At 30.0% G+C, this 22,483-nt stretch overlaps 2 protein-coding genes across 5 annotated transcripts; one reads left to right on the forward strand and one right to left on the reverse strand.

Moving 5' to 3' along the window:
* Window positions 1-1,525: 1,525 nt before the first annotated feature.
* LOC111036557 (HSPB1-associated protein 1) lies at window positions 1,526-7,884 on the forward strand. 4 transcript variants are annotated; one of them, XM_022318619.1, is made up of 9 exons: window positions 1,526-1,871; window positions 2,955-3,124; window positions 3,187-3,333; window positions 3,395-3,531; window positions 4,450-4,568; window positions 4,629-4,873; window positions 4,956-5,015; window positions 5,070-5,171; window positions 7,732-7,884. In XM_022318619.1, exons 2-9 carry the CDS (start codon window positions 2,963-2,965, stop codon window positions 7,741-7,743), a joined length of 984 nt encoding a protein of 327 aa, XP_022174311.1. In that variant the 5' UTR covers window positions 1,526-1,871; window positions 2,955-2,962; the 3' UTR covers window positions 7,744-7,884. The 4 variants fall into 4 exon arrangements, with proteins under 4 accessions (XP_022174311.1, XP_022174308.1, XP_022174309.1 ...); XM_022318616.1 differs by lacking the exon at window positions 7,732-7,884 and having other exon boundaries at window positions 5,070-5,324; XM_022318617.1 differs by lacking the exon at window positions 7,732-7,884 and having other exon boundaries at window positions 1,537-1,555; window positions 5,070-5,324.
* An 8,427-nt stretch (window positions 7,885-16,311) lies between these two features.
* Window positions 16,312-21,457, reverse strand: LOC111036578 (facilitated trehalose transporter Tret1-2 homolog). Its single transcript, XM_022318649.1, has 5 exons — window positions 20,469-21,457; window positions 19,311-19,375; window positions 18,693-19,055; window positions 17,477-17,949; window positions 16,312-16,846 (listed from the first exon to the last, which is right to left on the reverse strand). The coding sequence occupies exons 1-5, from the start codon at window positions 20,594-20,596 to the stop codon at window positions 16,337-16,339; spliced, it is 1,539 nt and encodes a 512-aa protein (XP_022174341.1). The 5' UTR covers window positions 20,597-21,457; the 3' UTR covers window positions 16,312-16,336.
* Between the last annotated feature and the right edge of the window lie 1,026 nt (window positions 21,458-22,483).

A 22,483-nucleotide genomic window follows, 5' to 3' on the forward strand; every position in this document is an offset into this window, starting at 1 on the left:
AGTAAATACTCATTTAATAAAGTAAATAAAAGTGGTAGTACTAATGCTAGTAATTACCTACATATTAGAAATATTTATCTGCCTCAATAAACTTGCCTTGTTAACAACTTCTTATACATTAATAGTTGACTCTCCTCATACATATTATGTTTTTTTTATATATATACATATATATTTTACATAGGTCAATCTATGTGTTATTCATTTTTATACAGTATGTTATTTTATTACTATTAAAATTATTAAATTTATAGTTTACAGTGTTGATAATAATAATATGAACTTTATTTTATATTTGTAAATTGTTATATTCCTGTGCGTGCAAAAGTTATTTATCAAATATTTATGTTTAATTATAACATAAGTATGTATTTAAGTGTAAAATGTATTTTAATTTAAAAAAAAAATTTATGAAAGTACATAAGAGAACAAAAATGACTGAATAGGAATAATATTAACTTTTTAACTAATCATGAACATGAACTGTTATCTATCGTAAAACAAATTATCAAAATGTTATTTTTAATGGCTTTCTTTGAACTACTGAAAAATATAATATTCTAACGAATAAATAACCTTTAATAGAGAATACAACTTATTATTTTTAATAGTCTCTTTTTAATGTGTTTCAAAACATTTAATGAGTGGAAAATTGTACATTAAAAAGATTTACTGTGATTATTTCAATACCTAATTTCAGGTAAAAGTTTGTTATTGTTACAATAAGAAAGAATACAAATTATTTTTAACTATATATTATGTATATATGATGTTAAAATGTTTTCTGATCTTTATTGTTATTGCATTTTATTCAAATAAATTATAACTTTTCAGTTAATTGAAAATGTGTTCTTTATTTTACCAAGTGTTTTTGACTTATGAATTTCAAGAGTTGATTATAAATACCAATGTAATAACATAACCATTTAAAATTTAATTTGGAAGTTGAAACAAGCAATTAAATATTAACAAATAATTGGCCTATATGATGCAACATTGCAACTTATGAGTTATGAATTATGAACAAACTACGAAAAACATGATTAATTTTTAATCTTCTTTTTTAATACTATTCTCAGTTCTTACCAACTCCCAAGTCTTAAACTCTTAACGACCTAACTCGTAACTACATAAAAAATAATAATTACTACAAGCCACAACTTCCACGGCTGCCTGGTTCTAGTGCATAGATTAGTATAGTTATTATATAACATTCTAGTGGCTAGTACAGTAGTACCATTGGTTTTAGAATATTTTTAAATTTATGCTAATTGTGAATACTTCATGCCTACATACTAAATAGTAAATTCTATAATCTAACATTTTCTAGTTTTCTACAAGTTGTTTTCATCTAGTTATCTGAGTGCCAACATAACAATAATTTGTCTGTGATCTGAGAGTCAATGAACTCAAAATGGAGTTAAATTACTATCATTTATGGTAGATACTAAATATAGATATTTTGATCTTATTGTTCAATGATAGTAGATTAGATGTCCAAATTCAAATATTACTTATTAGAACTGATTTCTGTTATCAATTGAAAACTGATTCGGTAATTCAGGATTCTCATTCACTATTCACTATTATTTTATATTGCAAATTTTGTTTTATGCTTTTTGATATTTGTTCTAATTTCTTGAATTCTAGATAAAGTTTACGGTATAGTTTTTGTATAACTAATGACAATCTACTTCAATCTTACGTTATGCTAATTTCGTACAAATCACTATATTATTAGAATGAGTAAAACTTTGATTTATTTACGAAACTAAGTTTTTATGAAAATATATAATTCTGATTAAAAAAAAATACATTGAAGTATTTTGAATATCATAAAAACAACTAACACACAATTGCAGTCTGCATAAGTAAGTCATTTTCCCCAATAACGGCCATGTTTCTAGTTCTGATATTTATGCTTTCTTTATTCGACTTTGCATCAATAACTATTCCCATAAACTGTAACCAATAACCTAATAGGATGAAAAACAGGGGTTGGTCAAACTTATTCAGTTATTGCCATTCAGAGTACATCTATTTTGAAAATGTTAAATTGTTTACCTGTACTTAGAATCTCCACCTGTATTGCAATACAAATATATTTAAATACTATTATGGATTGTACACTGATCACGAATTAACAATAAAACTAAGATGTATTGATATTTTTACAATTTTAAATAAATATAGTAAATTAACAATCATAAATTATTACAGTTTTCACTTTCAGACATAGGAACCTGCAAGTTACTGCTCAAAGTTAGATCTCAGTGATGTAAAATCATTGCTGGCTGCTGAGTTTATTTAAATGTTTTAAATACATTTCTAGTAAATTATTTTTGATCATTTAATAAAAAAGTTTTGAAACTAAATGCAATTCATAATTACTAATAAACTTACTAAAATTAAAATACAACTATAGGGTAAGCATCAGTTTAAAGTAGTTAAGTATTTTATTATTTCTCTTCGCAATACTTTATCACGGTTGTACATGATAGTTTATTTGTTGTCTTATAACTATCTCCTTTATAGGTATTTTTTATTAAATATAGACTAATGACGGTTATAACAAATTGTTCGCAAATGTACATTGTTACAAAAATATAAAATTTATTTATATTTTTTACTTTAAGAATGAACATATTTGGATTATTATTTTTCCATCTAAAAGTTTGTTTTAACTTGCTATAATATTTTTTATTTTTTGACAACTACCTAAATAAAAGTTTTTTTCTGTATTTTTGAGATTATGATGTTTGTGAGCTAAGTTGTATTTTTTGTACACTATTTGATTTAAAACTGTAAAAAAATAGTAGTTAGATAGTGGATCCCTACTATCTTTGTTTTCAATTTCAATAGAAAATGTACATACAGTGTCAGTGTAGTTGAACTAACATAAATAATAATTTATTATACAAACAATACTTCTATCTAGTATTTTTTCTTTGCAGATTCAATTATGGATAATATTAAAAACCTTATCGAATCATCTCGAGTTCCGATAGTTTTTAATGATATGTTAGATGATTGGGAACTGTTTAAATGGAATTTGGACAAATGGAACAGTATATTTGAACACCAGTCATTAAACTGCAGAAAAGGAAGAATTACGTGTACTAAAGTAAATTAAATTAAGTATAATAATGTGAACATAATTAATTATTTTAATTTATTTATTGGCAGGAACCTTTATGGGAAAGTAAGTGTTTGTATGAAAGTCATTCGTTTAGCGAAGTTATAAACATGTCAAAAGATATTGAAAACAGTGGAAATTGGTTATATTTTGATTATAAGCACATTGGAAAAACAGTTAATGAAAACATATTCAAAGTTAGTTCCTTTTAATTCCTTAAAAAACTGTTGAATAATAAATATGTTTATTTAATTTTAGTCCATATCATGGAAAAAATTTGGTTATGAAAATTTAGGTCCAAAAGATTCAACTTTGTGGATTGGAAGTATTGGTGCACATACACCATGTCATCAAGATTTGTATGGTATTAATTTAGTGGCTCAAGTTCATGGAAAGTTAGTTGGTTAATAAAATTTGATATAAAACGTATAGAAGATATTATGAGTTTGTTTTAATATTCTACAATAAAAAAAAAATTGCTCCACTATAATAAATAATAAGTTATTATTTGCTATTGATGATAACATTATAATAGTAACTACAATTTTTTTTTTTTAGTTAAAGCAAGATATTTTTTTTAATTTAAATGTAATTTTTTTCTATTTTTGTTTATAAAATATTGAATAGTTTACTGTGTACAAGAGTTGACGTCAAACAAACTGGCGGTTATTGGCTCTGCCGCCAAGAAATACAAACACAATTCATAATTAAGCAATCACTCAATAAACTCATAATTTTTTTATAGTTCATCAAATTAAAAAGTTAAAATAATACCACGAAAAGGCATTTTCATTATTTACATATTATGATTCTGCCACACAGTCTTTTTTTTTTACTTTCGTGTAATTACTTGTTATTAATTCACACAAAAAATTGTTTCTTGGTATACAGTGTGTTTCACTCAAATGGTAACACGAAATATTTCTGTTCAGTAACGTTGGATTGAAATGGGATTTTTAAGGGGGTATATAAAATACTGAAATACACATATTTTGACAAATTTCAAATTGTTTAACTCTTTCAGTCTGCGCATGCGCAATACAACTTGCATTTTTTCAAATACTAACAGGTATTTTTAAAACTAATTTGGGTAGATCAATTTTTTATAAGCAACTTGTATGCATACATTTTTCTCCTATCTCAAAAATTGGCTGATTTACAGCTAGTGGAAATAGAAACAAAAAAAGATTTTTTGTTAAATTTTCTAAAATTAAAAAATGTGGTGGGCAGAGCCAGTTTGTTTGACATAAACTATTAAATGTTTGCTAAATGTTAAATATGACTATAGAATTTAAACTTAAATTATTGTGTAGAAAACGTTGGATTCTTATGCCACCTGAAATGGGAAAATATTTGAAGCCTTCTAGAGTGCCTTATGAAGAGTCAAGCTGTTATAGTAAAATTAACTTTTCATGTCCAGACAATATTAAGGGTAGGTTTATTATTTGACATACTGTAAATTATGTATTCTTTACAATCTTTCACGTTTCAGATATTGATGATGCTTGTAGATGTGTGACAGTTGTTTTATCACCAGGAGATGTTCTAATCGTTCCACATAAATGGTGGCATTATGTTGAAAACTTAACAACTGCTGTTAGTATTAATACTTGGATTCAGACTCCTAAATATGACAACATGGCTCGGTTAAAGGAGTCTGTGGTTCGTTTTATGGCAAGCAGTTTATGTTCTGGTGTGTCTAAGAATATTCAATCAAGATTACTAAATCCGAATGAAGTAATTGATAAGTATTTTATTGACTATAAATAATAATTATAAATTATATACAATTTTAAAATTTAAATTATTTACTTTTTAGATATTTTCACCGTCCATGATTGCAGAATCAATTAATTTTATCGACCAAAGCATTAAAATGGTAATAGAAAAAAAATTTCATAGTTTTTTTGTATTAATTTTTTGTGTTATTTAGATAAAAAATGAAGAAAATATAACAGATTCAAAAGAACCAGATTCAACTACGCTCATAAAATACCAGTATAAAGTATATGAACCAGATCAATGTTTGTCTAAGGTAGAGCTTGACACAACATATCATAGACATAACCATACTTCAAGTTCCTTAAAATCAGATTTAAATACTGATATAACTCATAGATTATTAGATTCATTATGTGATGAAAATGTTATAAATCAAATTGTTAGTAATTTAATTGAAATAGATTAAAAGCTTCATCTAGTATTCTAGTACAATAATTTGAAAACAGATAAAAATAAAAAATATTTTTAATTAACTTATTTTTTTAAATTATTATTATTTCCTCTTCTCAGCTTCCATATCCAACTGTTTGCCATGATCAATCTTATTCTGAGGCCCATTCGAAGGTTTCTTCCAAACACTTTATTATTAATACTACCATTGGGCATTGATATTATAATTTAATATCAAGAAGGGTACTTATAAGTAATTTTATATTAAATGTCATTTAATCTATACTATACTTGAGTCAATAAAATATTAAATTGTTTATTTAAAATTTGATCTATGAGCCATTCATACAATTTATTTTTAATTGATTATAAATTATAATATATAATGTACACTCATTGGTTAAAAAAGTGTAATATACACAATTTAAATAATTATATTATAATAGATTTAATTGATTATTAATACTAGACGGTATAAACTAAAATAAATCAAATACTATCGAAGCAAAGACTGTCCAAGTTTTTTGGTAACTTTTATTAAATTCCCCCAGCAGTTTTTGAGTCTACAAGCAACAAACAAAGAACATTCATTTTTATAATATGTAGAAACTAGTAGGAAATTGTTGTTGATGGCTGAAACTCATTTGGTTGATTGGATTACTGTTTAAAAGATAAATAACACAGTTCATACATTTAAAGTATAGATCAAAACAATTCATGGAATTTATAGAAAGAAAAATTGTGCCTTTAATAGTTTAATGGCAGTTGTATGAGTTTTTTTGTTCAAAACATCAATATTATTTGCCAGTACTCTTGATACATATGATTTATTTAAGTAAAAGAATATATGAAATCATGTAACATTTTTTTTTAAATCTATGTACACCAAGATGTTGTACGCATCACTGAGCACCGTTTCAGAATGTCAATTAAAAAATATTGGGACGTTCAATCAGGGATAGATATAACTATACAAAGGGGTGAGTGGGTGACTATGGGGAGTGAGGCGCTCCTAACTCTTTATAAGATACTGCTTCGAAGATTCTATCTCACTTTTAGAAGGGTTGGTAGACACTAGACATGTAGTTTAGTTAATTTACTAAAAGGTGCGATCTACATTTATTATAAGATCTATAGTAGCAACAACTCTTACAACTCTATAATATAATACAAAATATAAATAATATAATACCTATGATGTACCTACTACCTACCAACATTTAAAGTTTACAACTTACAAGTCTTATTATTTAATTAATATTTATTTTCATGTCTAGATTTAAATTTATTGAAGTCACACCCATATTTTGCGACGAAAGCCTACTTTTAATATTTTTTTTCTATAACTACCTACTACCAATAGTATAATATTCAAGCTTCATGCCTACAACTCGTTCACTGTCCCATGACGCATAATACCATTAAATTACCTATAGGGTTCACGTTCACTCATAAAAAGGTTATATCATGCTATAATATTCCACATTGTTTATTTAAATGATTGCCATAGGTTACATATTACATAACTTACTATAATGTTATAATTATATAGTAAAAATATGGCATACCTATAATACATATAAAAAAATCTCTGGCATGGACAATGTTAGGCAGAACAGCATTGCATAAAGTTGGTACAACGTAAATTAATTTATATTATGGCACTAAAGGTATCGTGAATGTCCAAAGAATCAACAAACTATGGTAATAATATGATAGAAATTTTTAGTTTTCCATTATATAATTGAATACTAATAATTAGGTCCCGAATTTATATGGAAATACATATTCTTCTACAATTCACATAGAATAATATTTTGATCATACATTTTGACGTTTCGTAATGTGTGGATTCTATGGTTCATTTTTTTTTGCATTTTTGAATGATAATGCATATTAACTGCATATTTCTGGATAGTTCCATAAATGAAGCATATTCTACAATTATAAAAATAATAATTCTAATTCTATTTTTATTCATCAATTACGTCCGTACAAATACCTAAAGTCGTGGTTATTCTACATTGACAAAATCGATAGTATTTTCAACGAGGAAGTAACTCAAGTCACTGTTTTGAGATAATAAGGGGTTATTTTAAGTTTAAATGTTGATATGTTATCATTTTATCAATTATAAATTGTAAGCAATCGATAAATTCTTAAAAATGTCTTTCTAATTTATTTAAATAATTTTCTAAGCCAATGATGTTATATCTTAAATTTAATTTTCAAGCATCTACAATATTTATTGTAAGTAATGTTAGGAATGTTCCGCGCAGAGTTTTATAATAAGCATAAATCAATCAATCAATAAAAGAATATTGCCACAAAAACGTATTAATAATATTATGTCATATACTCTTAACAGAAATTTAATGAATATTCAGAAAACGACTTATTGTATATTTTACATTTAATTACAGATGTATGAATGATGGTCCTATACATTGTAATGGTTGCAGTGTGAATCACATGTTACAGAAAACAATTTGAAAAATACTCAAACAAGGCAGGTATGCGCATGTACAACGATGTATAGGTATTGTAGGTATTCGCAAAGCAACACTGAGCAAAATTGTTTATACATTTATAATTATTCTAAAATTAAAAAAAAAATTGTAAACAATTATTTTATAAGTATAATCAATGTTTTAAAATTTCATGAAATTCATTTTCTTGAAATATTTCATTTCTATGAAAAATAAAGAAAATGAACATTATTAACATTCGTTTTATTGTATAAAACCAAGAAAATATGAAACATAGGTATTATAAAATATAAGTTGTCCAAAAAAATAAAACTATAATATAACATTTTTCAACATTTTAAATTAACTCGCATTTTAACTCAAAAGTTAGAAACTCATAAGCCAATTCATTAACATAAAATATTTTAAAACTCTTATAAAAAATGTTTGATGTTTTTTAACAAACCTCTTTTATGATTGATAACTGAAAAATTATTCAGCATCAATATTTTCTGCGTGTATTAACTAATCAGTATATTACTTATAATAATCTACTTATAATCAAACGCGTTTAAAAGTAGAAAAAATATTTTTCACAATTTCATTGAAATAATCAAAGAAGAGTGAAATTTTCAATTTTGAAATATTTCAAATTCAAAACCCTAAGTATAATATAAATAATTGTTGTGTACACTACTGCAGGTATTATTTGAGCATTTTTCAAATTGTTTCCAGTAAAATATACGTATACAGATTTACTGAATACAATTTATACAAATGTGAAACGGTTTTACATTGTAGCAGACATTTGTAATCGTCATAAAACTTCTACATGCTTGGAAAAAAAATTGTTGTTAAATATATTTTAAAATACAGTTATTTTTATTTCACAGGTGATTATTATTAAGATAATAAGATATGTACATATATTTGTGATTTTGGTGAATTTCATAGCAATTTTAATTCATAAACAAAATTGTGACTTTATATATTTTCGATACGTTGAAATTGAAGTATGAAAAGTTGGTTGTACCTATATGAGGAACCTTGTAATAAATTTACATCAAATTTGTATAAACGGTTTAGCGCTAAGAAGAACCACTTACAATTATAATTAAGTAACTAAAATTCATAGCAAAATATTTATTCGTTTATTGTGTAGGTGTATATTTTATATTCTTATTACTTGTGGTATGTGACAGTAGGGTGGTTATTACTGATTTTTTTTGTACGACACGGTTTTTACAAATAATTTATATTTTATTTGTTTGTTGAGTGGTTGCGTCTTCCTCTACAAACAAAATATTATTCGGAGTAGTTATTATTAATTATCATACAAATTGAGTTGATAAACCTGAAGCATAACAATTTTTATGTGGACTACTGTCTGCAACATAGTTCACCAGCTCGGCCATAATATGCATGAACTATGGGTAGAAATGCAGAATTGATAGTTTCTTCAATACCTATACACAATACACCAATATAATTTCTGAAATACAGCTTGAATAGGTATGGATAATGGATGTACATATACGTATCGTATAATATCGAAATGCCAAAATGCCATTATATAATATTGAAATAGCTATCTGAACAGTATATTTGACAATACTTCAGTATTTTATACAATATACTATATATTATAATACTGAAATAGTGAAATTCCTTATTATCAGTAGATATGTAACTATATATTCGCGCTTATTCATATATACTGATCCTATATTCCTTTTATTGAGTATATTATATTTAAAATTTAAATACTAAATTAATAAGATACGTATAGTAATAACTAATAATAATATACTCAATTTATATCCCTTGTGTGTTACGGTAAATGGTAATGCATTAGGTATCGACGGTATCGTTGTACAAAAGTATACCATTGGAGTGCTGCAGCAGTGACTGTGATTCTGGATACCAGCTAGTATGTCCATGGGTATAGAGGATGTGAATTCAGTAAATTTACCGAATAATTTACTTCAATTTTACCAAGATGTTTTTTATCCGGTAATTTTTTCTTATCGTTCATAAAATCATGTGACTATTGTTTTTGCTTATGTTATAACTTTATACAATTTACAATAATATTACTATCTAAGAACTAAGATACATAAATAAATACACATACAGTGTAATCGGTACACAAAAGCACATGTTAATTTATAATTACATAATAAGAAAAAAAATCGATTGAGTAAGAATATATAAATTAGTTATTACTTATTAGCTATTCAGTTGGTAAATACTAAATAGTAGTAACACAAATAATTCTGCAACTATGTAATGTGATATAGGTACGGAACAGTTCGTCGACGGCCATATGAATTATGAATGTAATTATTGTAATTTATTAAATAAATCACACAAATGTCAATGATGTACACAGCTATTTGTTTTCACATAAACTTAGTCCGCGAAGCCGCCCGCAAGTCAATACTAACTTTACGAGCAAGATTAAAGATATTCCATTCTATTCGCCTTGCGAGTGAGTACCTAGTAACTCGTGAGCGAGCACTGAGCATCCTGTCCACTTCCAGGGTTATGAATTGTAGGGTGTGAGCAGGGGGGCTAAGTATTAAACCAAGATTTTTACAATTTTCTTACATACATAATACATTTATTAGAGCAAAAAATGTCAATAGAGGTAGGTGGGTTAAATATCCAAACCCCCGCCCTAGTTAGAGGCAGAGTAGTTCGACTTCTATCCATAGGGTAATTTATAACACTGGTCCCTTCCCGCATCCGAGTTCCGGCTACCGACTACTTAAGAGGATAGTCGTGGTTTTGTGGTTGTAAATACTATATCATAAAGAGCCTTGAAATAAATTAAATTTAAAAATAAATAACCAACCGCGGTTGGTGTATAATAATTACATTTAATACCAGCTAAATATTATGTCATAAGGCCGTTGCAGTGTCTGAAAACGAGTTCAAAATGATTAGTGTATTGTGTATAGCATAAAATTATTTAAAATGAAAAAGCGTCGAATGGGTACCGTTGCCGAGGCTTCGAACAGCGTTCGGTGATAGGTTCCATCCACACATTATAGCCGTCCCGGAAAACCAAAATATAAATCTAAATTTTCCACACACTAATATTATATTCACAATTATATGATATTATAATACACGGGTAAAACAGTAGATTCGTCATATTATTATTCATTAAGCCGATGTAATGCTTACCAGCGTGAATGCAACAAACTAATACGATTTGTATGTAGGCAGAAGACGGATCACGTCTTTTGTTAAGTAGCCAAGTAGATAGTAGGTATACTTACATTCATTACAAAACAATGCGATTTTGATTAATGATAACACATTATCTGCCATAGAGTAATACCATTGATTAAACAGCATGCTCATCACCCCGTTTAATCCATAGAGAATTAAGTGCTATGGTTATATTATTGAAAAAAACATTGCATTTACATCATCGATATAATGTTTATGAGGTCTATGATTCGCATGCCTGCCTATTCTATTATAATGATCAGTGAGTTTTTGGTTACAGCTGTATTGACTGCTTATAAGGAGCCTTGTATTACATTTTTAAGCCAGACAATGTATTCATCGGGAACATCGGGAAATTCCAACAATATAAATTGATAGTGTATTGCAGATTACATAATATTATGTAATTTCGTTTTTTATCATGTCGAAAACTACCAAAATTAATATTTAGATGACGAGCAATTACATATTGGTTTTTGTTTTGGCACAGATTATACATACACACGTCTTATGTGTTTTTAAAAATCAAGAAATTAATTTAAAATGAATTAGGTATCTATGTTATATCATATTCTCTTTCGAAAAAAATGAACCGGCTACAATAGTCACATTGAGTATTATTCGTTGTCCAGGAGATATTTGCTATAATGTTTATTATAATACGTTCGTACTGTCAGGAATATAACACTACACTTTCATCTTCAGCATAGTTTAGATTTCACATCTAACTTTTCTGTCTCAATAATTATTTTATTGTCTTTTTATAATATTATATTATATTATACTAATTATTATCTATTGTAGGTCGGAGAGAGCCTTCTAGCTATTAGTAAATCTCTTAAAACCTCGCGGTAGGTATAAACGCATTCCAAAAAAAATGAACACAAAACACAAAACAAACATAACAAGTTCCGGGAATTCGGATGACCTAGACACGGCAGTTGGGAGCATGTGGTGCGCGTCCCAAAGGTCGATTATATCAAACTGTAGCACCACCGCGGTTAATGCGCAAATGAATACGGAAACTGGATTGAATGAAGGAGATACAACGATAACGGATTTTACAAAGAAGGGACCATTGGTAGCTGAAATTACAGGGTCGCTGGACGAGCTGTTCGAAGAGATACGCTTGGCCTTGATAAGGAGCAAGTACTTGGTGCCGATTCGCAACAGCTCATCTGCGTCATGTGACTCGGACGACGACGATTCTTCGGACGAAGACGAATGTCGGCACAGATCTTCGGATGTGCGTTTACCAGAAAAGACAACTGCAGAAATAGTTGCAGTAAGCACGCTCAATTATTTCAGCGTGAAAAAAAATTGCCCAGACAAACGGAAAACTGACGAGAACACTGATCCAAATTTAACATCGCGCCTCTGGTCAAAGTTNGGATAAACGAATGAACACGTCATTTAGTTCGGAAACGCAGTCTGAGTTTCTGTGGTCATTGGATTTGGAGAAGCAGTGGCCATCGGACAGGGAGGTGCCACGGGACTGGGAATCTATTTCAGAATCGGACCAAAGTCTGAGACCTGAAACACCTCCTTCGGACTTATCATCAATACACGTTGAGAAAGTGTGGCCATCGGACTCATCATTGAACTCGGGGGTAAAGTGGCCAACCGACGATGAACAATCTCTGCCATCTAACTTAAAGCAGAATTCGAATTTGGGACGTTGGTCAGCATCGTATTCGGAGCTTAAGTGTGCCACGATCGATGAAAAATTGGTGCAGCCAAACATAGAAAATCAGACAATGCCATCGATGTCAGAACTTTCTTCAACCTCGCATTCGGAGCTTAAGTGCGAATCGGACGATAAACAACTGCAGCCCCTAACTGTAGAGCAGACATTGCCAACAGAATCGGCGCCAAAGACGGAATTGCACTCGGAGCTGATGTCAGCAAAAAGCAGCAAAAGGCAATTAGGCTCATCAGATTTAAGCCAGATGTGGCTGTCAGACTCGGTCCTAAGGTCGGCCTCGTATTCGGATTTAGCGGGGTCAGTGAATGAAGATAAATTGTGCCCTCCAGAGTTAAAGCAAAAGTGGCCGTCAGGTACATCGCTCTCAGAGCCAATTATGATGTCCGATGTGGAAGATGATAAAATCTTTTCAATTGCTGAAGAGGAAATCTTGCCATTTGATGAAGAGGAAAATATTGTGTCATTGGAGGAAGAGGAGGAGATAAACGTGATAAGTATCGATGAGGATGAGATAGAAGCAACGGAAAAACAGCCTGCACCTATACGTAGGTCATTCCTGTCCGCACTAGGTAGGCGAGTCCTGAGTGCCGGAAGGATACTGTTTTGCTGCGGTGGCTGTGGCCGTAACCGTAAACAATTACAAGTACCGACTAAATGGAAATATGTTCCCCGTGCGTCGCGAGTCCGTGAGTGAGTAAGTCATACGCGACTACATGTTTTCCGCCAGCACTCCATGGTGGCTATCTAAATACCTGCCATGCAGCAGTGTAACTGGCACCTGAAAAATTCAGTTGGATAAAATTCCATATTATATTGATGAAATTCTTGTTGATATAGAAATGACAAGATCACCTTCTTAGCATTGAATTTACAAAACCTTGTTATGAAAAATATAATAAGCATAATCATTACTGCTAGATTAGTATTTTATTGTTCATAATTAGGGAACGGAATTTATTGTAATAAGAAAATCAAAATATGTACATAAGTATGTACTTATTTTTATTGAAATATGTAAAAAAAAAATCAAAATATGTAATTACCGCTTAACAGAAAAAATGAGTACCAAAAGTAAGTATAAAAATCTTATCTCTTATCAAATTAATAATTATTAAAACAATGCGAAACTACATATTCTCTAAAATTTAAAAACGTAAAATGGTGGCGATTTGGTCGTAAAATGGTATATCAATCCTAGTCCTAGATAACTACAATAACTGGTCGGTGACAATTTGTTTATGAACCCCCCAGGAATTTTTTTTTGTGTACGTGCCTGAGTATCATTACTGATGCGTTACACTTTACGCATGCGTACATTACAATCTATGTTATATGTTGGCGTACATCTGTAAATAATTCTGTTGTAACAATATTGTGCTTATCTTTAACAAATACGGATGATATATTGATATGTTTATGTGATTTAGAATTTCGATTTATGATTGTCCATCACTATTGTCGACGTGGCTCAAAATATGTGGAGGGATGCCTCTCATAATGTATAATAGTTCTTATATATTGCTTAAACAGCCGAACAAAATAAATGGAGGGTTGGAAAATGTGAATTTTAAAAAGTGGAGAGATGCCATCACTAAATATTTTGGCATTAATCTATAGTAGTATAGTACTATATTCTATTGCCCATAGAGTGTATAGGTTCCGTATACTTTGGACACATCATTTTAACTGATTAGGTGGCATTTTACATTATACTATATCAAACAAAGAAAAACAATGGATTATCTTTATTTCCAAAAAACCAATTAAGAAGGAAATTAAATTTAGGTGCATTACAAAATTAAAACTATAAAAGTAGTTAAATCAACTTTTTTAATTTTACTAAGGTATTATGATGTTAAACCATTTTATTTTATTGTAAGTAATGATTTTTATTTGAAAATCACAGTTTTGGATACCATCATATTTAATTAAATTGCTAAGTTCAGTTGTTGTAATTGGAAATTTCAAGAAAACTGTACTGGCCGAAAAGAGAGCAGCCTATTTAAACTAGTAGGTATGCTTAACGTACTACACAACAAGCAACAACGTTTCAAAATGATTGTGACTCATATTTTTTGATATTAATGCTATTAAAGTAAATAATCTTATAATTAGTAATATGGCGGCTGGTTGAATTCATTCAAAGAAGTAGTTTTAAAATTAAATAATTAGAGCTAATTTTTTTAGAAAATAAGTGCTATTTACTAATCTAAGTACGTAATTTAATTATTCTCCATTTTAACTAATATTTTATTCTATAGTATAATTTGTATAAAAATGATCATTTAGTAATAAAATCATTTTTTTACATTTTTAGCTAGATACATTTTTAAATGTATTTTAAAACATTGAAATTAACTTTTAATGTTTATAAATACAAACTCTATTGTTTAAACAGTTAATGTATATATTAAACTCAATAATGAACACGATAATAATAACTTAAATAATAATAAAATAATTGTGGATAACGAAATTGGTACATCCGATTTCACGAAAACTCAGACAGGCAATGTGTGGTAGAGTAGCTTTGATTCGATTAATATTTTTATGACAACAGGGAAAAAATATATAAGAATTTATACAAAAGAGTTTCGTGGTTGGTTTCGACTTTAAGTAAATATTTGAATAGCTCAATTAATAGATTTTTTTTCATGTTTGCAGTACAGTTGCACAGTAATGAATACAGTAATAATATTTTATAATGTTACATAGCGCTATTGCGCCAATTAGTGGGTTTCAAATTATTTAATCGTGTAAATCGCAATTTTATAACTATTTCATATTCTCACCCTTAATTTTGTCTAGAAATCTATACATCCCCTTGTTGATAACGACTTTCAACACTTCTTCGTAATAGTCCTCATATTATACTCTCCGAAGTGAAAGGTCAGAAAGAGCATTGGAGGTTAACGAAATAAAATTAATTATTTTATCCATGAGATTATTTTATATTTTAATTTTGAAGCAACTTATGAGCAATTTAATTTTTAACATTTTTGTACATTTAAAATTTTTCTCATTTAAATATTTTAAATAAATTATGAAAAATATTATGCACCTAATCATTTTCTGTGAGACAATCTGATAGTTACATAAATTACTATTACCAATTTTTTTTAGGTTATAAGGTATATCAAAAAATACATTTTTTTGTAGGATTTAATATTTATCATCATTATTGCAGTGATGGCGGCGGCTAGGATCCCGTGGTAATTTTTGCGATACGTTTATGGTAATTGAAATTCGGCAATATTATAAAATCGCATACACAGCATGATTGAGCTGTGGACTATTTGATAATATGTACCAAAAAACCACCACTAATTATTATCACTGGAGCGCCATTTTTTATTCAACCAATTCCGGGAATGCATAATAAATTCAGTGGTTACTTTTAAAAATGTCTCGATGTCCAGATCGGTATTATTGTACTATGAAACAAAGGGAACAGTAAATATTTTAATGTAGCACTGAACAGTTAGAAAAAACTATATAACAACCGTAATTTGTAATTACATTTTTTAATTATTTATATTAGTCGTGGATCACAACGTGTTTGAGTGGTGGTACATTATATAACAATACCGAATATAAAATATTAGTTCAGGCAATCTAAACGCTGACAACCTGCGTCTGGTTGGCCGTCCTCTTTTTGCCAGCGAGCTCCTCCTGGATTTCCTGTAGAGACTTGTTCTTTGTCTCCGGCACCAGGAAGAACACGAAACAGGTGCCCACCACGCAACAGCAAGCGAATAATCCGAACGTGACACCGCGGTTGTAGTGATTCAACAGGGTCTGATACGACTTGACAACGCAGAACTCAATCAACGACGCGAGCACGCACACGATGCCGATCGCCAGTCCCTTGAATTCCGGGCTGAACAGCTCTCCAATCATGACCCCCGGTATTGGGCCGAAACCCAGCGCGAAGGTGCTGATATAAATTCCCAAGCTGATGAGCGGCACCAGACTGAACGCAGACACGTCGACGCCGCGCTCCTGTTGATAGAAGTAGAAGGCCAGGGAACCGAGGCACATGGCCATCACCGAATCGGAGATCAGCAACAACACCCGCCGGCCAGCCCTGTCCACCAGCTGCGAGGACGCGAAAGTGAATATGACCTGTGTGGGACAATATTGTCGTTATATGATTTCTAATACTATGTGAAGTTGGAGAAGGATGTGGAAAGATATTATAGAATATTATAGAATATTGATCGATTTATATCATTCACACACGATGTTATAATATCTCAACATAATAAATAGTAAGTAAAATTATGTCCTACAAATGTATGACAGTTTTTTGTCGTTCTTCGGACATAATAATAATAATACATGTACCTAATATGTGGTTACAATCAAAATTCTCATATCATTGCTTTGCATAAAATACTGTCGAAAACGCCAAAACGGTAAGAAAACTGTAGTCCTCCCCGTGTTTGAATAGATCAAGATAATTTTTATTGAATTAAATGTACGTTTCGGTCGTCATTAGGTATTTGAAAAAATTAATTCAAAATAGAACAATTTAAACAGTAACATTTACTTAGGATTTTAGAATATAAAAGTCGAATTAGCAACTGTAGACTATACTTGTACACTATGAGTAAGATCGATGGCGATAACGCGTCAATGCTAATTTCTACAAAGCATATAATCCTAGATTTTAAAATTAAAATAAATATTTGATAAAACAAGTGTCTTCATACAATTGATTGCAATAAACACAGTTGCCATTTGAGTACTCACTTGAAGGACCCCGATGACGATGGAGCAGGCTTTCGGGGAAATCATGCTGTTGCTGCCCTTGAATATGGACTCGGCGTAGAATATTACCACGTTGATACCGGAACATGACAGAAACCCAAGCAGTCCCAAAACTGTGAATGCCGCGCGTAACGTGGGCTTGGATTTTATCATTTCCGATAACTTGCTGTTGGGCTTCTTCTCCTCGAGATCCTTCTGCAGCGCCGCCAGCTCGTCGGAAGTGTCGTAGTCTTTGCCACGCAAGATAATCAACACATCTTCTGCTTCCTTCCTCTTACCGGATCGCCAAAGATACGTTGGAGATTCTGGCACCACCAACAGTACCAGGACGAACCAGATAGCAGGTAATATGCCGCACATGATAGCCAGCCCCGCGTAATTCACGAACGGACCGATCAAGTAAACGTACAATATGCCAAGCGTCACGTTTACCTGAACGAAAGAGGTCAGCTCACCTGCAGAAAATGTAAGAAGTTTAGACGTATAAAAGTTTCGTATGACATAAGAGCGTTTGTCTTATATACAAATATATTAACATGTCAATTAGTATATGATTATATCCTGCAATTTGATATGATATTATAATATTATGATTAATATGGGGAAAACAGATATTATTAATGTTTAGTATATTATAATACAGTTGACTAAAAATATTGTCGAAAGAACAATAACTGTTCAACAGCTATATATGTTTGATTTTTCCCGGAAAGCCTTGATCGATAAAAAAGAAGATTATTGAGGTGACACGTACCCGTCGTACCCTTAAAGGTAATAATAGTTTGACATTTTGTGAACATTTTAGAATAGTTTAAAAAATATTAATTATAACACATAATATTTTACCATGGATACTCATAATACAACGAAAAGTGATTATAATAAATGGGAGATAAGTAGAAATGATGATTTATTTGTGAGAAAATTGTATGCCTTACGAAAATGGTCGAGTATTAATTCATAAACTTAGTGTTAGAAGACAGTAAGTAAAGAATGAGGGACAAAACATTATAATAATTATATGTTTTTATTTTTGTCCACGGGTATACAGTATATATTTATTAAAAATACCAATAACGACAATGAATTACGACTAATTTTAAGAATTAGGTTAATGAAAAATGCAAAAAATTCAAACGCTAATCGATCACATAACCACTCAAAATAATAACAACAAATTGTGCACAGGATCGCTTACCTCTGATGGACTTCTCGGCTATCTCGCCGATGTACATAGGGACGGTTGCGGTGATGCCTCCGAGGCAGGTGCCGGCAATCAGACGCGCCACGTATAGATGCCAGACCTCTGTCGCGAAGTAAATCATTGACCAGCTGATGATGAAAGGCAGGGACAGGAAGGCGATGACGGGTTTTCGGCCGATTAAGTCAGCGGTCCTGCCCGCCGGTATTGACCCGAAGATGGCACCGATGGCGATCAAGGAACCCACCCACGACCCCTGATCAGCCGTCATCTTGATCTTTGAGTCCGCGGACAACAGCATGGGCAACGCCGGTGACATCCACGCCAGCACAGTGCCCACAGCAAACGGACCGATCGTGGCTGCAATGAGAAGGTAGAGGAGATGATGAAAAATAGTCGGTCATAATTATGGCTTTGTAAACACGTAGTTGAAGGACATGACAATAACAATTGTGTTATATATTGGGCGATTGGGATGAATTAGATTTCAAAATGATTTTATGACTATTAATAATTCAATAAATATTTTAATTATTTTTTTATTTTTATGCAACGATGATAGTAATTGTAATATTATTGAATAAAATCATTATATTAAGTATGTGTGGTACTAACCGGACAACGCGGCTGCGTATTGTCTGAACTTCTTGCCCTGTTGTTCCTTTTCCTCCGACGCACCACTGAAAACAGACAAATCACTGGTTGGTCCGGAGTTTCAGATAATACTATGACTATCTACTATTTCGTGGCAAAATAAGTTTTATGTACGAGTATAATAGTGGACACGGCCCTCGCGAGAAACGAAAAAGCTAGCTCTTCCGAACGCAGTTCTGAGTTAAACCTATCTACACCCTTGGACCTTATTAGTTATCAAGATATAGCTTTTGTTTCATCTGCAGGGCTAGGAGCAATAGTCGGCTTCCTATGACGTGTGACTTGAAGCTGGTGACTCTTGTAGGTTTGGTTGTATAGACGTGGTAATAGTGAAACCTAATTGGTACAGCGTGAGGCGAAACACGAGGCTCGTCACTTGCGTTCCCACTCCACAGTTTCTCTGTATAGTCACGAGCTTCTAGCCGAATCAAGCCATGAGTCGCGGGAAGCCGGCTTATAGTCCGGTCAAAATAAATATGTTATGAAGTTTATAACTTATTAAGTACCTCATCTGGTCTGTACCAATTTTCTATGCAAATTATTCCAAAGTTAAATGTTTATTTTTACAGGACTATTAAGATCTCCTGAATCCCGATCTACTGACAAATGAGAACTGATTTCTTTGCCATTACTCATTACCGCAGTCATTATACTTGGAACTTTGTTCAGTGGTACTTATTGAAATAATCTTTGAGCTACCGATCCAATTATAATTTCTGGACAGATGTCAAGGACCCATTTTTATTGTCTAGCGTCACTAGAGATATTATATGGGTGAAATAATACTAGTTTTCATTGTCTATTGCATCGTTTAAAATTTTCTCTGGGGTTATATTTAGTATCAACTCACGTAATGTATTATACTATAAGATGCAATAATTTCGGTATGATAAATTCAAAACAAAAAACAACAAAATGAGAAAAAAACAATTTTCTTTCGATTGGAGTTATCCAACTTTAAAAATTTACTCGCAGACCTAAGTACCAAACATCTTATGGTTAATTTATTATTTTAGAATAAAATATATTATCTTCTTTAGTTTTAAGAGTAATTTTTATTATTAAAAATATGTGTTTGTTTTATGATAATTTTTAATGCGTAACAATTTTTTTTCTTACCTTGTGGTTGGTTTAGGAGATGTTAAAGATAACCGCACTGGTTTTCTGTTCAAATACTTATTAAGTGGTATTATATATGTCACAAATGATAGACATGCTCTCCAGAAAGCCATCTCGGTGGGAGTCATCTTGATTGATCCAGGCGATGGAACCTTAAAACGGAAACATTGAATTAGACGATTATGTTTTTAAAAAATGTCTAATACAATTGCATTTGTGCTTTCGTTTTAGCTAACAATACGATTATATGACTAAATAATATGAAATTTAGTCAATACAAAATTAAAACATAGTTCACATTATTAAGCAGGTGACGATAATTTAATTTTCTATGAGTAGCTGGTTTCCGTACTATGACATTTATCTAGGTGAGTTGATTTATTGTAAAATATGGTCTTAGAAAAAAGTATAAAACATTTACTTACAATTTGAATACAAAATAAGTAAATAATACTTATTACAAGAATATGGTTGATAACTTTGACGATATTTTAAAGCTTCTTAAGTATACACTTTAACTGATCACAATTAATTGAAATTATTAAAGGCACTTAAACCGCATAAATATTGTGTCAAAGACGAAAATATGAATAAACATATAGTATTACGTTTCTTAGATAAACAAAATGTATTATTTTGTGGAACCGACGAAAAACCTTTAAGGCCAGAAAATATTGTTTTAAAACATTACGTAAAAAAAAAAATAATAAAACATTTTATAGATTTTTTTTTTTAAGCGGGAAATTTGATCGGTTGTATATAAGTAGTATCTTACTACTTTCTAATGATCTGCTTATTATGGAGTCATCATAATGGATGTGTTAAGATTCGAATGCAATGGTAAATGATTTACATACAAACAACAATTTTGAGGGGAGACAAAAGTCAGCCTTTATATCTAAGGACATATTTTAAAATTAAATTTTAAGGTACTTTATTTTTCTATACAGTATGTTCTATGTTCAACTTATTTTATGCAATAAAAAATCAAATACATTAAATTTATTAATTATTAGAAAATCATAGCCCACTTTTTATATTGAAACAATAACTAAAATCATTATTTTTCATTTAAATATATATTATCGCTAAAACTAGATTTTCAAATGATTACTGATTTTAATAAATAAAACATTAATAATCTATCGTTTTTTGAATGCTCCGTTACTAATTTATCAAAGACCTTGTATCAAAATGTTCAATATATGAATCTACTACTAAACAATTTTCAAATGTTTGTAAATTCACACGTTTTGTCAAAATTTAAACTTCAGAACAGTAAAAAAATTGAATCTATATTCTAATACATTTTAAGAATTTTTAAATTTCTATATAGTTATTACAATTTATATAACTTATGAGAAATTTCGCGTAACAATTTTAAACTTTTTAACCGATCATAAAATATTTTATTCACAAATAAAGAAAAAAAATTAATATATCCGAACGTTTTAAATGCCTATATTATCATTATTATAGATATTATAGAGACAATAAGAGATAAACATGTTAAAATATATGAAAATAATACATATTAAATACGAGTTCTTATATAACATATACAATAGGTAAGGTAAATTATGGTAATCTACTAATTATTAATAATTAGTCAATTTGTTGTCAAATATTATTTGTTATAACAATTAGGTATTAACATTGAAAATAATAGTAAATGGCCAGTTGAGCGTTTGCCGGTGGCGTAGACAACATAATAATATAGTCGTCATTTAAATGATTACACTTTTCGAGAACAAAAAATTACCAAAATAAACTAATACAACCACGTTTTAATATGAGACATAAAATATCCGTAAATAGTAAAATTTAAAACGTATTCCAAAGAAAAATCAATTCAGATCATTAGATTATCATAATAATTTATTTATATTTGAATGATATCATTAAGATATTTTTGATAAAGCAAAAATTATTTTTGTGAACATTTTAATTTTAATCGCTCATAAAAAATTATTGTGGATTTACACTCAACTTTTTTTTTAATTTGCAATAACAAC

Source organism: Myzus persicae, unplaced genomic scaffold (assembly GCF_001856785.1).
Source record: "Myzus persicae strain clone G006 unplaced genomic scaffold, MPER_G0061.0, whole genome shotgun sequence".
Classification (NCBI taxonomy): domain Eukaryota; kingdom Metazoa; phylum Arthropoda; class Insecta; order Hemiptera; family Aphididae; genus Myzus; species Myzus persicae.